Here is a 17,852-nt window from a genome sequence, read left to right on the forward strand (position 1 = left end):
TTAGAAGATCCAGACCTAAAAGAATTTTTAGGTCTCAGTAAGGGCCACCCTGCCTCCAGAAGCTCTACCTGCCGGCCTGGGAAGTGCGGACGGAAGAGGGGAGTCAATTTCTACAGTCAGAACCTCCCCACCCCTTCCCAATTTACCACGCCCCCAGGCGGTTGGGGCGCTGGCGGAGGGAGGGAAGGGAGCAGTGGGAAAGAGGAAGGGTGGAAAGGCGAAGGAGAGAAATGGCTCCGGGGCTTCCACTCTCTCAGCAGGACCCCCACCCTGGCCTCTGGTTCGGGAAAGCTGCCCAGCTGTTTCTGATTCTTTCGTACTCGCAGCCCCGCCCGAAGGGGTGGGGGACCGAAGCATCGGGAAAGCTGGGAGAGAGTAGGCTCTGCCGAGCCCGGGCGGCCAAGGGCGGGGAGTCCGCGTCGGGTCCTCAGGTGTGCCGCTCTGCTTTGGCCATCGATTCCCGGTCCACAGGCCGGAGGGAAGCGTCGGGTCCGGGCAGGCGGGCGAGAGCTATGTCTATAAACATTGTGTGCGGGGGCCTGGGGGTGGGGGGTGGGGAATGCGGTGGGCAGCGGGTCGGAGGAACCAGGGGCAGCGAGCCGTAGATGAGAGAAGCCCCTACCTGAAGTCTGCTGCCCGTGGCGCCCCCCGTTGGCAGCGCTGGAAAGGGAGTTAAGATTCTCCCGCAACTCCCCGTGGCAGAGATTCTACCCATTTCACAGAAGCGCAAGAACGGAGAGAGAACCCGAGGAAATGACTGAGTCCTCTGTGGCTCACTTCAGTGTCAGTGTAGGTTAGATGACAGGGGAAAGTGTCTGCAGCCCCCCTCACTCGGCCCTCCAGGCCATCACCCACGGAGGTTGGGGTTGCCGAATGAAGGGCGCTAGGACCCGGTGGCGCGGCGTGGGCAGGGACTGGGCGCTCCGGGCGCCGAAGGGCGCCGCAGCGCCCCGTCGCGTCCCGCCCGAGCAGGTGGGGGCGCGGCGCGGTGCTAGGGGCTCCGAGGGGCGGAGGCGGCCGCCACACCTAGGGCGCTGCGGGGCGCCCAGGGCTGGCGCGGGCGGAGCCGTCCTGAGGGCCGCGCGTGTCCCTGGCCTCGGCCCCGCCCCGCGCCGTCCAATGAGAGCCCGCGGCCGGAGGAGCTGTCGGCACACTCTGTCCGCAGCCCCACTCCGCGCCGCCGACCCCGTGACACCGCATCTCAGCCCAGGCAGCGTGCCCCAGATCCCGAGCTCGGCGCGGCGTCGTAGGCTTCCAGACACCGCTCCCTGCGCCCCTCTCCGGGACCTGGCGCCCCGGCTTCTGGACTCTAGGTGCCCTTAGGTCCCCAGCCGCCGGAGAGACTTATGGCCCCCCAGGGGGGTGAAGTGGGAGCAGCCTGACTACCCTCAGCCGGTGCCCCGTCCACGCCCCTCCGGGCCGCGTGGCGGGAGTTTTCGGGGAGCTATGCTGAGGCCGGGTGGTGCGGAGGAAGCCGCGCAGCTCCTCTTTCGGCGCGTCCGCGCCCCTGTCTCCGCTCCCGCGCCTAGACCCACGAGCCCCGACGGCTCTCGGGCTTCGACCCGCCTAAGTCTTGCTTGCCTTCTGCTTGTGCTGCTGCTGCTGACGCTGCCGGCCCGCGTAGACACGTCCTGGTGGTGAGTGTGGCTCTCAGGGCTGGGAGGGTGAGGTGCTGGGTTACAGAGGCCGGACGCGCCCAGAGAATATACAGCTCCCAGCACCCGCTGCTCAGGAGACCAGGTTGTCGCTTTGACGGAGTCAGAGACGATCCGTGCAGGGCTGTCACTGAAGCGGAGGGGCGCAGAGGGGCGGGGAGTGGATAAGGGGGCGCCGCTCCTTCCCCGTCCGGTGATGAGGGCGCAGGGTATTTGGAAAAAGGACGCCCGGTAATCGAGGCTTCCCAGACCCCCTGTATTTCAGCTCAATCCTCTTAGGGCAAAAGCTACCTTACGAGTTTCTCTCAGAATGGATTCAAGGAACCAGTCGCCCACCTGGGGCCGCGGTGGCCATCCAAGAGGGTCTCCTGATCCCCTAAGGTTGGCCCCCCACCCGGGGGAGGTGGAGAAAGGGGCAGCTGGCAAGGGCGGACGAGCCTCTTGCTCGTCTACCCTCACCCCATAACGCAGTAAGGCTTTGGTGAGGCAGGAGCACCCAGCGCAAGGTTTAGAAATGGAATTCAGGCAAAAACTACCCCCATTAACTCCCACAACTAAAACAAACAAAACACTTGGGTTTGCATACTTTAGACATTCAGTCTGTTTTGAGGATCTCACTTCGAACCTTGATATCTCTCTCCCTTCTTCCTTCTCTTCCTTCCCCAGATGGTCCCATCTCCCATCTTTCCCCTCCAAGAACTAGCGGCTTCTAGAGTCCCAAAGCATTAAGAGATCCTCTCCTCAGATTTCCTGCAGGCCTTAAGAGTCCGGACACTTCACAAGACGGCAGATGAGGCAAAAGGAATTAAAAATCCACTGGATATCTATTCTTTTCGGATCCCCTTCCCCACGAAAGCTCTGGATGGCACTCATCGTTTTCTCCCAGAAGAAAGAGCTGCTCTCTCTCCTCCCCCACCTTCTGGGGGCTGAGCAGGGGGAGAGTGGGACTGAGAAATGACTCAGTCCTCTTGTCTTTCCTCTTCACCCCCCAATTAAACTGGCCGCTTGGACTGGGCTATTGCCCCTCTCTATCCATGCAGTGCCCCCGTTTCTTTCCTTACTCTGCCCCTCCCCCCAATCCTCCCCTCCTCCACAGAGTGTGGTCTCTTTTCCCCTTGCACCCTGTGGCTTCTCTCCTCCGGATTTGGAATCTTGGCTGGAAGGGTGAGGGGTAGCTGGCTGAGGGGCCAGCGAGCTTGGGCTGCAGATTCCTATCATTTCAAGATGCAACTTTCTCCATCCCCATCACCCCCCCCACCCCCCGTTTTTCCTGTTTCAGGAAAATCTCTCCTTTGGATCTTTTTTATCTCTGCAGTGTTGGGGAAGGCAAGGAGGGGGGTTCTGGATGGGGGAGCAGGGAGGCCCATATCTTACATCTGGCTTGAAACATTCCTTTAGAAAGGGAAAAGGAAGGGGACGAGGAGAAAAGCCTTTCAAACTTCAGAGTGAGCTTAAAGCCACCCTTTACCTTCATGGTCTCAGTCTGGCTGGGGGCTTGTGTCTTCAGAGGCCCTGTAGAGAAAGGATGAAGTGACCACTGTGCATCTTTATCCATTCCAGATGACAATTTGCTTTTAGGGACTCTTGATTGCTTCTTACCAATTTGGGAGGCAGTCTTGGTCCACATGGTGTTTAGGTGAGGAAGTCACTCTGGTAATTTCAGCATCCTGGTAGTGGTTCCTAAAAACCCAATTGGGGTTCTTCCTAGTCCCCATTTTGTCCCCTTGGCTACTCCTTCTTCCTTTTCCTTTCTCCCTCTACTACTCTCCCCCATGTGGTTCATATTAAAGATTTTGGAAAAACTCCTGGGTGGAAGAGCTAGCTAGGGAGGGAGGCGGGCGGGTGATACTGAGGGATTCGGCAGTCCCTGTGAAATGGAGGAAGGCAGCAACAGGGCCAGGATGGGCAGTGAGTGCACAGGTCATTTCAGTCTCCTTGCCTCACAGGGGTCATAGCTGCAGGCCCCAGATGCCTGCCTCAGTGGTCAGTCACTTCTGGGATAAAGTAGAAAGCTGCTTTCCAAAAGCAGGTCAGGACCCAAGGTGATTATCTCTCTTTCTCTTAGGAAAAAAACCCAGCAAGATTGATATTCTGTACAACCCCCTGAAGAGATGCCTGTTGACTCTGTGTGTGTCCATGTTCCGCTCAGGAGCAGAATGTCATCACTATCACCAGCTAACAGTCTGATCTTCCTCACAGCCCTTCCCCTTACTCTCCAACCACCCCCTTCCTCTCCCGACCTTTAACTGAAGGAGGAAACGGATGGTCTCTTCTTAATCTATGAAAAACAGAACAAGAACTAGGGGTCTCCTAGCATGTGCCTCCCTGTACTGTTTTGTACTCTGCAGGGGCTGGGATGTAGGGAATCACAAGAGCAGGACTGTGGATTTACAGGAGGAACAAAGTGATATCATGACATTAACATTATTGTTTTTTTTTTGTTTTGGGGCCATGCCCGGGGCTTGTGGGATCTTAGTTCCCAGACCTGGAGCGACCTGGACTGCCGGGGAATTCCCCGACATTAACATTATTGTTATCAACCGCAGCTGCCATTTAATGAGCCCTTCCTAAGCTCCAGACACTACAGCTAAGCACCTATAAGCATCATCTTTTACAATCCCCAAAATAATCCAGTGAGGCAGATAATATTATTATCCCCATTTCACACATGAAGAAAGTGAGATAGGAGGGACGTAGTTCGAAATTCAAGTTCACACCAATTTTGGAGCCAGATTGGTCTACTCCTGGTTAATAAGCACTGTGTGCCTCTCTTACGCTTGGAATTGAAAATGAGCTTGGACTTTGGAGTCAGATGTCCTTGGTTCACCCCAGTTCTCCTCTGACTAGCCCTGATGGACATAGCTGGGTATTGTTAATCTTTGTGATCTCAGTTTCTTCACCTGTAAAATGGAGATCTTTCTCTCTCTCTCTCTCATAGGATTTTTGTGAAGAAAAATGTTTTGTGAACTGTAAAGTATCATATAAATTATATTGTATTAAGATATTTAGGGAGAATAATAGTTTTATCCTTGTGTTCAAAGCCCTATATGGGCTGAGCTAAACCATGTACATGCACTAAAGACTGTAAAAGAAAGGGGGTAAATAAAAAAGGACCCCTAGCCTCATTAAAAAGACACAAACCTAAAACATCTGCAATGTCAACAAGGAATAAAGCTATAATTGAAATGAAGCTTATGGCTAGCTAGGAGGAGAGGGGAGTTGGGGATAAATCAGAGCGATCAGGTTTTGTTTTTTTCACCAAATCATTATTAGGTACCTGCTTTGTGCCAGACATTGTCCTAGGTACTGGGGATACTGAAGTGAACAAAACTGACAAAACTCCCTGCCTTCATAGAGCAGCATGTCCTAATCACCTGAGGAGGTAGGTAAAGTGCCATTTCAGTAGGGCTGGAATGGGGCCTGAGGCTCTGCATTTCTAACAGATTCCCAGGAGATGCTGACACTGCTGTTCTGGGGACCACACTCTGAGTAGCAAGGAGCTAGAACAGGGCATGAATCACTTTGTCAAAGGAAGGGGTATGAATTGGTCAAAAGCAGGTAAAGAGAGCATTCTGGAGCAGGAAGCTGGGAAGGAAGTAAAAACCTCTGGAAGGGAAACAGAGCTACAGAGTCAGGGGCATCTCACCCTTCTACCAGCCCATCAGCTGGGAGATGCCTTAAATACCTTTGTGCCCCTAAGAGATGAGCTCAGTGCTTGGCACATGGTAGGCATTTTGTAGGCACGCGCTGAATTGAGAGGGGGATGGGCTGGGCCTCAGGCTGCCTTGCTGGAGGCCCCCACACTGACTGCAAGGTGCTGACCACAAGGTCAGGAGGCAAGTGCCCTGCTCTGCAGAATCTTGAAGCAGCTACTTAGTGGGATAAGGGTGGTAGTAAAGAAAATTATGTTCCTGTCTTACTGAACAGATGTTCCCACGCTCAGTGAGGATGTAACAGGAAGGACCAATGTGGGCTGCAGCAGAATGGAGTTAAGTCAGACCACAGGAAGGACTTTTTACCAGGGTTTGGCATGCCCCGCTCCACACTGTCTCATGAGGGCTGGATTACTGGTCTCCCATTCCCATCCAACCCCCGTCTTCCCAAGCCCCAGTAAAAAAAAAAAACAACAAACACCATTGCCTAGAGCAGTGCTCAGGGGGTGAACTGAGGAAGCAGAATGGTGGTGAGACAGGGACGGGCTCCAACTCCAACCGTCTTGATTCTCCAAACAAAGCACCGCAGCAGTGGGTGTAACTCCCGTCTGTGCGTCAGGCAGCCCTTTCCGGCCTGGCCCAGCCCAGGGTGTTTATTTTGTTTGTTCCTGGAAGCTGTTGCCCTGATGGACAGTGCTGGGGATGCTGATTCCATGGGATTTGTTAGTGGTGGACCAGCCCTCTCACCCCTCCCTGGGACAGATGGGCCCCATCAGCCCTGCTGAATTCCAGAAGAGGCAAACATCAGCCCTCCTTGTGTTTGAGTTGGTATCACCAGCGGTGATCCAGTCTGTGGGTGAGGGCCGGGTTTACAAATGCAGAGGGCTGGTGGGGCGGGGTGGGGGGAGTATTGCAGAGAACATAGAGCCCGGGGCAGTCCAGCTTTTCCCTTCTCCCCACTGGCTGCCCTCCCTTCTCCTCACCCACTTCTAGGCCCATTTTGGGGCCCTTCCCAAACCACAGGCTCATTCACAGCCCAAACCAAATCTTTTCTGTCTGTAGCAGCAACTGCCCTCCATGGTCCCCACCTGTTCAGAAAAGGGGAGAGAAGGCGTCCCTTTGATGTGTTAGGACAGGAGAATAGAGAATTCACAGCAAATCAAGGCATGTGTGTGCTGGGTGCTGGAGAGATGGAAAGGGAGTGAGAAGTGGGTGTATGGGTCAGATCTCATTTGGTGGCCTTGTGGGGAGAAAAGGTGATGATGAACTCCTGTCCTCTCTCTGAAATGTTCTTCCTGAGGCTTGTGGTGGAGTCCAGGGCTAAAAAGTGTTTGAATGAAGAAAAACTACTTCCTTGAGAAAATTGAGAATGACTCTAGCAACTCACCTATCTTTTATTAGCTCACCCAATTGATCTTGTAATTCTTCACATTGGGCAGATTGGGGACTGGAATATGGGGAGTGTCACCCTGTTGCTTAATCTTGGTCTTTGGTTTCCCACTGCAAACAGCCCTCTGCCATGCAGATTCATCCAGGACATTATGCCCTATAAGTTGGGAAGGATGATTTTTAAAGACTCATTAGTTAAGAAGGGTCATGGGACCTTGAAACAAAGGGTGTGGGGAGGAGAGTTGGGGTGAGGGGTCTTCCTCCCAGGACCTCGGGATTGGGAATGAGGACTCTTAGCTACCCGGGTCTGACTAGAGCTGTAAACGTCACTCAAAATCGCCCACTGTATCTCTTCTCACTGACTCCTCCCTGTCTCCATCCTTCTCCCATACCATGTCTTTATGGACCAGCCACACAGGACGTGCCTCTGACATGTGGGTGTAACAGTGCTGTCTCAGACTCTAGTTTTATTAAGTTTATTCTTCCATGAGGCTCTTAATGTTTATTAAATAAACAGGCAATGGGGTTTGTGTGACATGCCCACAGCTTCTGTGTATGTGACACATGCCTAGCCTGTGTTCTGGGAGTGTGTGTCATTTTGGCCTTTGGCTGGGGAACTAGTAATGGTGAGAGACCACTCAATTACTCTCTCTGCAACTGCTTAATTATTTCTCCAGAGCTTGTGAGGATCGGTTCTCCCCATCGGCCTTGGGGAATATCGGCCTTGGTTGGAGGAAGGGGAAGGAACCTCTCAAGGTTTGAATGTCAAACCTTTCCCCTCCTAATGCAGAATAAAGCCAGGATGCTCTGACAGGGCCATCTCCACCTTGCAGGTACATCGGAGCGCTGGGGGCCCGAGTGATCTGTGACAATATCCCTGGTCTGGTGAGCCGGCAGCGGCAGCTGTGCCAGCGTTACCCAGACATCATGCGCTCGGTGGGCGAGGGTGCCCGAGAATGGATCCGAGAGTGTCAGCACCAGTTCCGCCACCATCGCTGGAACTGCACCACCCTGGACCGGGACCACACTGTCTTTGGCCGTGTCATGCTCAGAAGTAGGGGCCTCTTCCACCCTGCCCCAGCTCCTTCTCTTTCTATGCTTGGGGTGGTGAGTGGGTAGTATAGGCATGAGCCCCTGTCTCCTCTCCTGCACACTACTTCATAATCAGAGTAAGAATTGTGGGCAGAGCCCAGGATACAGTTGGAAACAGACCCTCAGTACCTTAGATATGTAGGCAGTGGCCCCTTTAAATTCCAGTGTTCTGGGATGATGGGTCAAAGGAACAGCATTCCCTGGTACCTCCATCCTTCTTCCTCCCTTTTCCTTCCCCTCCCCGACCCCCAGCCTGCGGATATCCATGCACTGTAAGGCTGAGGACTGGAAATGGCTGCTCTGTTCTTACCAACACCATCACTACCCTCACCCCAACACTCCCAACACTATAATAATGGGAGCAAGGAATAAACAGAAAGGTGATATGTAAATATTTGGAGAGTCAGCGGCTTGGACCTGGCTCAGCAAAAGAGCTAAGCAGAGCTAAACAGTAAACTAGCAGAAAGGGAATGAGATGAGAATGTGGAGGTGTCAGAGGGACAAGAGTGATGATTCATCAATCCCCAAGAGCAGGGAAGGAAGAAAGCAGGCTGGGGAAAGTAGCATATCTCTTCAAATAGGATGACCCCTGCGCTGGGGTCTCTATTGTAGGGGAACTGTCCAGCAGAGTGGGCCTGAAAAGGCCTGGAATGTGGACTAAGGCTGGCTTTGCTAAGCCGGGGTTGGCACTCAGTGGGAGGGAATGATTCACTGTGAAACTTTTCAATGGATGGACCCAGGGAGTTTGGAAGGAAACAGGAGTACAGGTCAGCCCAAGAGGTCAGACATACAAAGAAGTGGATAGAGAGTTGTGAGGGCTGAGGGGAAGAGGTCAGATTCACTGGGGAATGCTCTTGGAAGGGAAGGGCACCTTGAATAAAGGAGGTACAGGGGTTGCCCTGGGAAAGAAAAGGAGAAGAGGTTTCAGAGTTGAAGGTTGTGTGGGCTAAAGAAGGGGACAGACAAGGGCCTCTTTCCCGAAACACACTTCTACCTTTCTCTCTCTAGGTAGCCGGGAGGCAGCATTTGTATATGCCATCTCATCAGCAGGGGTGGTCCATGCGATCACTCGTGCCTGTAGCCAGGGTGAACTGAGTGTGTGCAGCTGTGACCCCTACACCCGTGGCCGACATCATGACCAACGTGGGGACTTTGACTGGGGTGGATGCAGTGACAACATCCACTATGGTGTTCGTTTTGCCAAAGCCTTCGTGGATGCCAAGGAGAAGAGGCTTAAGGATGCACGGGCTCTCATGAACTTACATAACAATCGCTGTGGTCGCACGGTCAGTACTCATGTCTGTGCATGTACATTCATATTGGCTGGGAGTGGCCAGTATGTATGATCATGGAGTAAACGTGAAGGTGGAAGCACTGAAGGCTTCTGGATTACTTCCAAAAGCCCCAACCCCTGGAACAGGAGCAGTAAATGCAAGGGACCTTAGGAATGCCTAGGTTCAACCTGGAGCATAAAGAGTCTTCACATAGATGGAAATTAGGGAAAGGTGGAGAAAAGAAGGGAAATAACTTTTTAAGAAAAAAAAGAATCACCTCCTAAAGTCTGAGGAGGATAAAAGCTTGTTCTAGTCAGTGCACTGGTCTTTGAGCACTTCCTATAGGCCTAGTACTGTGCTGGAAAATGACATGCAACAAAAGCAGAAGGCATGGTCCCTTGAACTCTAAAACACATGAAAAATAGAGGATGTGCCATAATTATGAACAGAATCCTGGGGCTTTAAAATTCAAATGGGCTATCATGAAAAGGAAAGCACTGTTGGTCTAGGAAGGTTTCCTGGAAAAAGAGGTTCTTGAATTTGATTGGGAAGAATGGGTGGAATCTGACTGGGGAGAGGACAACCGATGGCTCCACTAGCCAACCAGGGCCAGGACCAGCAGACCTCAGGGCACTCATGCTTTTAGTCCTAGGGATGACCATAAAGTACCCTGACTGGCTGCCTTTTCCTTACCTGCCTCCCCACCTCCCAGGCTGTGCGGCGGTTTCTGAAGCTGGAGTGTAAGTGCCATGGCGTGAGTGGCTCCTGTACTCTGCGCACCTGCTGGCGTGCACTCTCAGACTTCCGCCGCACAGGTGATTACCTGCGGCGGCGCTATGATGGGGCTGTGCAGGTAACGGCCACCCAGGATGGCGCGAACTTCACGGCAGCCCGCCAAGGCTATCGCCGTGCTACCCGGACTGACCTTGTCTACTTTGACAACTCCCCAGACTACTGCGTCTTGGACAAGGCTGCAGGTGAGTAAGGAAAGTAGGTAGAGACATGGAGCCCTGGTTTTTAGTGCAGGCACCTCTAGTTAATCATGGTCTCAGGAGTTAGGGAAGGAGGTTGGAGGAGCCAGTCAGACGTGAAAAACTTGTAATAAGATTGTTGATTTATGCCTCAGTCTTCCAGGCCCAAAGCTTCCTAGAGAGGAGAGGACACTGAGCTCCTTGAGGCCTGAGGTCATCTATCACTCCTTTATATTCCCAACATCTGGGATATAGTAGGTACTACTAAGTGAATGTTTAAGTGAATCACCCATTTCAGTACCAAACAATGTATGGGCTATATAGAAGCATAGATACAGACTAAGTTTTGGCTCTTTACAATCTAGCTAAAGAAATGAGATATAACAGGTAGACAAATGCAACTGCAAAAGAGAGAAATTAAGAAAAGTTTACTTGAAAATGTGGAATTTAAGCTGTTTCTTAAAGTGTGGGGATTATCTGGATAGCTAGAGAGAAGAACAGGTGGATATTCTCTACACATGAGTAGAGTGGTAGGTGAGAAAATACATGATCTGTTCTAGGAACAGAGAGCAGATTAATCTGACTGAGTGAAGGTTTTGGGTAAGGGAGATTAAAGACAGAAAGGTAGTAGGAAATACACCATGAATGACCTTGAAAGGGCTTATCCAGTGTGCTGCCACTGAAAATTCTAAAATGGGGTTGGGGAAGCAAGGAGAGAGGAGATCCCTACCAAAGGCTAACCATCAGCAGAAAGCAGCAAATCATTCTTGAATCTGTTTCATATATTTGTGGTGGAATTCTCGGGAATGCTGGAAGGTGATGTGGTGTTCCCCTAAAAGAGTGGAAGTTAACCATCTTGGCTCATATTTCAGGTTCAGATAGGTTAAACTAGGAACAACCTGCTATGCAACAGAACTGCTCTTCCCCTGGTTATTGTTATGGGCTCCCAGACTCTTCTCTATAGTCTCAGCAGTCAGGACCTCGGTGAGGGGAAGCCAAAACCCTTAGCTGTCTTCCATACTATTTGTTTTCACCTATCACTGTCATTCCTGGAGAAGCAATTAGCTTGGAGCAAAACTGGGCACAGAAACAGGGTGGGGCTCTACCCAAGACACAGAGAAAGTAGTTCGTGTACTTTGAAGGGTGCTAAGAGAAAAAATGTTAAGAAAGCACTTCTGATTCTCCTGGTGATTTCCTGCCACTAAGTTTGTTTTCTTCCCACATGGTATAATTCAGAGGGCTACTCTCTAAATGCCTAGAAATAATTCCACAACATCCAGGGTGTAAACCTATGCTGTCATCCTAAAATGCACCTTTGGGGAAGGATCTTTGGAGTTAGGAGGGAGGATGAGTCATATGTGTGTTGGTTGTTCTCAGAGGCATAAAATAGGTCTCATAAAATCCACAGTGGAGCCTGGAATTCAAAGGGTACAAGTCATCCCAGAAGGGAGTATGGAGCCAGGAATTCCCTCCAAAGCAGTATTGTCCCGTTGAACTTTCTGTGATGACAGAAATGTTCTACATCTGTGCTCTCCAATACAGTAGCCACTTAGTTACATGTGATTATTCAGCACTTGAAATATAGCTAGTGTGACTGAGGAGCTAAGTATTAAAATTTATTTAATTTTCATTAACTTAATCTAAATGACCACATTTGGCTAGTGGCTACTACATTGGACTGCTTGGCTCCAGAGTGTAGAAGACGCTTCTGGTGCACAAGAGAATGACGTTAAGACCTAGCCCTTGAAATCAGGCAGATAACATATATAGTAGACCTAGTCAGCCTACACTCTAGAGCAGTGGTCTCTTTAACATTTTGGCTTGTATACTCCTATCATTAAAAAAATAATCTGAACATGTGCCTCCAATATATGTATATTTACTTATGAATTATATCTATGTTTCACTGTACTAAAATGTACATTATAAAACATACGTACAAAGTAGATATTTTAAATTGATGAGCTCAAAAACAAATATAGAAGTACTAGCATTTTCTATCCATATTCAGTGGAATGTGGAGACTACTGCTATAGAAATCCGTTAATTTATTCATACCCTTCTTGAACCCCCAGGCTAGTTATGTTCCCATCTCTGGGAAAGAGGTGAAGTAGATATTCTCTAGGATCCATCCCATCTAAAATTCTATGATTTTGTGATCTGTTGGCAGCATCTCTTTTGCAAAAATCAGTCAGAATGAGGTTGTGAGCATCCTCTGTGCAGGGGGAATAACACAATCCCTACCCTTCAAGGGTTCCTACCATAAGGGGTAAGGCAAGGGATATTCTTTAGAAATTCCTTAGGGAGAAGCCTCCTGCCAGTAATGCTTATCAGTTCGCCCCCTGAGTTGATCAGAGATTATAGATATAACTATCTGCTGAGTTAGGTACTATTGTAAGAAAACTAAAGCCCAGAGAGATCAACTAACTTGCTAGATCACACAACTAAAAAGTGCAGAATTAGGTTTTAATCCTAGACAATTTGACATCAGGCACATGCATTAAATTTTTAATGGCCATGCTATACTACTTTCTTGTATAGTACAACTTAATGAAATATAAACTAAGGACCGAAATACTAACAAATGGTAACTGGATCAGAGTTGTAACAAGGCTTCTTAGAAAAGGTAAATTATAGGCTAAGTATTTTATTTTAACTTTTTATTATAGAAAATTTCAAACATAAAGTAGAGAACCTTCACCCAGCTTTAACAATTATGACATTTTAAGGCTAAGTTTTGAAGGGGATATGGAGATGTGTATTGGCAGGGAGGGCATTGCAGGAAAAGTCAATGGTCTTTGGGGAGCCTTGATAGTGGGAAGAAACAAGCCTGGTACAGAGGGCAGTAAGGAGATGATCATTTTGGCTAGTGGGTGTATTTTCAGGAAAAGGGATTCTTTATGGTTTCCTCATGAGGATGTGGGTAAGGGAACCCAGAGTGGCTGAAGTAAGAGGTAACTTGGTTCTCACTCTCTCTCTTCCCCAACCCAGGTTCCCTAGGCACTGCAGGCCGAGTCTGTAGCAAGACATCTAAAGGGACAGACGGTTGTGAAATCATGTGCTGTGGTCGAGGGTATGACACAACTCGAGTTACCCGTGTCACCCAGTGTGAGTGCAAATTCCACTGGTGCTGTGCTGTGCGGTGCAAGGAGTGCAGAAACACTGTGGATGTCCATACTTGCAAGGCCCCCAAGAAGGCAGAGTGGCTGGATCATACCTGAACATATAAATACCTCACTCATCCCTCCACTTCAAACCTCCTGACTCAAAAGCACAAGATCTTTGCATGCACACCTTCCTCCACCCTCAACCCTGGGCTGCTACAGCTTCTATTTAAGGACTTGGAAAGTACTCCAGAGGGACTCTGGTGTCCTAGCTGGTTTCTTAGCCCTGGGAAGGAGTTGACAGGGGATGTAAAAAACTGAGCGGCTCCCTGACTCCCCACTCTGGAGGTTAGAAGGCAGAGTGGAAAAGGTAGGAGTCTTCAGAGTGATATGAGTTGCACTAAAGCACATGGTCAAGGTTCATTTTTCCTTTCCCTTGCATTGGCTTCCTGACACATCTTGTGTGTGCAAGAGAAAGGGTACCTGGAGAGAACTTCTTTTTTTCCTACCTGGCTGAGGGTAGATGGGACAGAGATGAAACCACATATCTCTTCCCTGGGTCAGTGTGAGCTAACTGCCTGGTACCCCAAAAGAAACTCTTAGGCTGAAACATTCTTCCATTATCAAGAGCCTGGGATTGCTAGATAAGAGTTAGCCATAGCAGACAAGTTCCATTCTCATGCTTTTATGTTTATAAACTGCTGTGTTTTGTAGGAGAAAAGAATTATATAACTATACAAACATACATTCTCTTCTAATCTCTCCTTTTCAACCTGTATCAGCCAGCACTGCCTCTTCTGCTCACTTGCTGACTGTACAAACTGAGTGGCATGCAGTGTCATGCCATGCCTAACAAACAGATCATTAGAATACCGTAGAACACTCCTAAGAAAGAGTAATTTAGTAGGTCTGCCTAGGCCTTGGGATTTTTACTTTTTTAAACTTTCCACGCATCATTCTGGTGGGCAGCCAGGTTTGGGAAACACTAAGTAAAAGATATGTGACTCACGGAGCATGGGAGAGGGTAACAAGCCTGATCTCAAAGGCCCACATGAGGCATTAGTGTATACTAGGCAGGTAGAGATCTCTGGCTTTGGCAATTTTTAGGAGAGGATCCTAGCCTTTAAAGCTGGGAGCAGGAACCAGTGGTTACAGAAGGAAGGCGAGCTGGGTCTTGGGGCCAAAGTGGTAAACAGCTTAGAAAGCAACCTTTCCTCATTTATTCAACAAATCTTTATTTAGTGACTCTCCAAGTCCTGGTGATTATTATCCTTCAATCCACATTTGGCTTAAATTGGGGAGTTCCTTCTATGCTACTACCGCTGCCTAACTAAGCTTGTAGTGGTAGAGTCTCCAGAGATAGCAGGCTTAGTAAGCTAGAGGGCAGGACACCGAGTCCCCAAAATCATGATGTCCTATTTTTATGTGACTTGGACAGTGGTTATCTCTTGCCTGTTGATATTTTAAAGGAGCAGAGTGGTATAGACAGAGCAGTTATGACAGACTTGGGTTGAAATCTCAGCTGTGCCAGTTACTATTTTTGATATTTTGAGAAAGATACCCACATTCTCTGAGCCTCTATCTTCTCACCTGTAAAATGAGGGTACAAACTTATCTCAGATATTGAGTTTTAATTATGCCTCAAACTCCAGCCAATAGACCCTCTTACCAAAGCCTGTAACTGGTCTAGCCCATCCTGACTTCTCTCAGAATCTTCAGTTCAGGACTATAAGGTACTGACAGCAGGCTGTATATTAAGGAGCCTACACAAGGAGTTCTGAATATAGGCCACTTTCCCGAGTTCCTCTCCAGCACCCCTTGGGGTCCTCAATGTTTGTGGAGCAGCTTTACTCCGCACAGGCAGCAAGAGGATGGGGGTGCTATAGCTCTGGGCCATGGGGGCAGATTTATTTGGATGATAGGACTAATATTTGTGTAACCTGCTGAGACCTATGTGGGAGAGTTTAGGGTGGTTTTTCTTTTGGTGAGGGGGTTTGCTCCAGTTTCACATCCATTAACACAAAACATGAACTAGTCAGGGCCCTTGTGGTCTGCGGTGAGGGGATTCCTGTGGAGAAATAGGACTGAGTGAGTCAGGCCAGGGGAATGTCTTCCTTGCAGAGTGGAGTCAACTGGATAACTGATGAGCCAATGGTGGGATTAGGGAGGGGGGAAATGGGAGGGGAAAAGAAGAGTTTCTGACATCTTGAGCTAGGATTAAGAGGAGGAAAGCTCTAAGGTAGTGGAAGGGTAAGGGGCTCACAGTCAGTCTGAACTCAAGAATAGAGTTGAATGAATTACAAAAGGGTGCTGTCTTGTATGCTGGGCCACTGGGAAGAGCTCTCAGGTCCCAGTTGGCTTCAGCTCTCACAGGGTTATCCAGGTTACCACATAAATGATAGCCTAGGCCTTCCATGGGAAATCAACCTGAGCTAAATCTACCTGTGTTCTATTATCTTATTCTTTCTTGGTTCTTACCCTGTGGAAGGAATCGGGCCTCTTCTGGCATCTCATACTACTCTGTGCTTTTCCCTGGGCTCCAAGTTCTAGTTCATAAAGACCAAGTTTTGCAATTTCCTATAAATGGTTAAGAGAACAGCAAGCTGTCCAGAGAGTGAGAGGTCTGAAAAGTGAGGTGGATAGTGAGAGAAAAGAGGTCCATGTAAGCCCCATTACAGAGGCTATGTGGCTCCAGAAAAGAATAATGGCCAAGCAATTAATTTTTCCTCTTATTCCTTAGCTTGCCTCTGCATTCCGACTGGCTTTACACAACTGGCATCCATTCTGCAGAACAGAAACTAAACAGAAACTAATACAAACAGAAACTAATTTATTTGGAACAAGCAGCAAAACAAGAACTTTATTTGGTGCAGTCAGGGCCCCATTTAGTTCTGCTGCTACTCACTCACTGCCTCTAATCTCCCCCTTGCCCATCTCTCCTCTGCTCAATAGAGGCCTGTCCCTCAGATCAGCAGTCTCTTAGCCTGCCACCTCTGTTTCACTCCTTCCTGTTGGTCTTCATTTCCTTTAGCTTTTAATATTTATGTATAATGCATTGCAGAAAATGCTATTTGGATACAAATTAAGTTAAAAGACATTATCCTTTAAGGATCTTAGAATCTTTTAGAGAGGGCACAAGAATTAAGTACCTCAGCTGCACAGCCTATAGCCAATTTCTCTTATGTAAAAGTAAGAATGCCAGCCTTAACATAGTCCTGCAGATAAAAGCCAACTTGTATTATTGCTGGCCTTGAATAATAGCATGAATCCATACTCTTCCTTAGAGTGATACTAGAAAAATGAAATCAGGGACTTCAGATTATTTAAAAGAATCAAACATTGCCTGGCCCTGAGCGTCTGTCTGCAAAGTCTTGTAGGTCTGACTCCTGACCACTCACTGCCTCCGTCTTCTTCCTCCCTGTTACAGAGAGTAATTTCTTCCCTTTCTCTCACCTCCCTTAGTAAGCACACCAACCACTAAGTCCTTCGCCAAATTCTCAGACCCACTCAGGACTTTGATTTCTCCATGGCTTAATGTAAGAAAGATAACAAGGATTTTTTTCCCCTCAGCCTTTCTGAGGTTTTATTTAAATGCCCTCAGTGGTCACAGGGCAGAAACCCAAGGGAAGAAGGCAGGGAGAGTGTGTTTCTCATCCCTGGGAGGCCTAGATGCAGCCTGCAGCCAAATTACAGCACCAGAGAATAATGTAATGCATTCCTGGGTAGGTCGGTGGGACCCTGGGCGCCTGGGCCTTGTGGAGAGAGGTGCCAGACACAGAGCTCTCCGTAAGCAATCCTGCAGAGCCGCCCCCTGGTTCAGAAATGAAATACGGGAGAGCTTCACATTATGCAGAGACCTGTAGCTCACACCTGGTTATTGATGGCCTTGGTGGAGGCCTCTGCCCCCACCCTCCACTCGGGAACTGCCTGCTACTATGGGGGTTGGGCATCTTTGAAGCAATGTTGGAAAACAAGAAAGAGATGTTTCCTTTTCACTCTGCCCTTCCTATCAGCCTGTGCACAACCGTGAGGATATATATACACAAATATCTCAGGCTGCATATGGGTTCTAGTCATCCTCTTTCTCCCCAGCAACAAAAAAAAAAGAGAAAAAAGCAACTAGATTTCAATCAAACACTTCAAAACTCATACCAGTAACAGGGGTTCAGCTATAACCAAGGAATATTATAAAATTATCAACATGCAGGCAGCTGTTGGTTTGGCACCCCTCTGGGAGGTGGCAGGGGAAGGATACAGAAAGGGCATGGAGAGAAGAGATCAACAGTGGACAATTCCCACCCAGGCAGAGTGGCTGAGACTGTAGAACTTCTCATGGCTGGTTCACGCTGGAGAGAGTGCAATTCGTGTCCTACATGCTATGAATGATAGGGCAGTCTCCTATGACTGCACGAGGTACGATTATCAGGCCTCCTACTCATGACCTGTTATTGTTTTTAACTCTTACTAGGTTTGAAAACAGGATAGGTTTAGGTTCCAGAGATGATCTCTACAAGAGAAAGGCACTAGAGGGGAGCAAGCAGTGGCTTTACTAGGGTAAATATGTCACAGTTGCTGCACTAGACTGAGCTTTCCCAGAAGCTGGTGATTGGCAGGTTTCAGGTAACGGCCAGTGGGGTGTCAGTAATAGACCTGTCCCTGACCCCAAAGGTCAAAGTGATAAAAGAGAGGGTATAGGTACGTTTTTCCACTTCCC

The 17,852-nt window shown here is 49.0% G+C and overlaps 1 protein-coding gene across 1 annotated transcript; it reads left to right on the forward strand.

The window, feature by feature from the left end:
• Positions 1-1,446: 1,446 nt before the first annotated feature.
• WNT2B (Wnt family member 2B) lies at positions 1,447-14,103 on the forward strand (the record flags this gene model as incomplete). The annotated part of the gene is made up of 5 exons (XM_082616469.1): positions 1,447-1,637; positions 7,531-7,751; positions 8,798-9,075; positions 9,776-10,040; positions 13,026-14,103. 5 exons carry the CDS (start codon positions 1,447-1,449, stop codon positions 13,253-13,255), a joined length of 1,185 nt encoding a protein of 394 aa, XP_082472595.1. The 3' UTR covers positions 13,256-14,103.
• Between the last annotated feature and the right edge of the window lie 3,749 nt (positions 14,104-17,852).

Source organism: Mesoplodon mirus (genome assembly GCF_964341445.2).
Source record: "Mesoplodon mirus genome assembly, chromosome: 3".
In the NCBI taxonomy this organism is placed as follows: Eukaryota; Metazoa; Chordata; class Mammalia; order Artiodactyla; family Ziphiidae; genus Mesoplodon; species Mesoplodon mirus.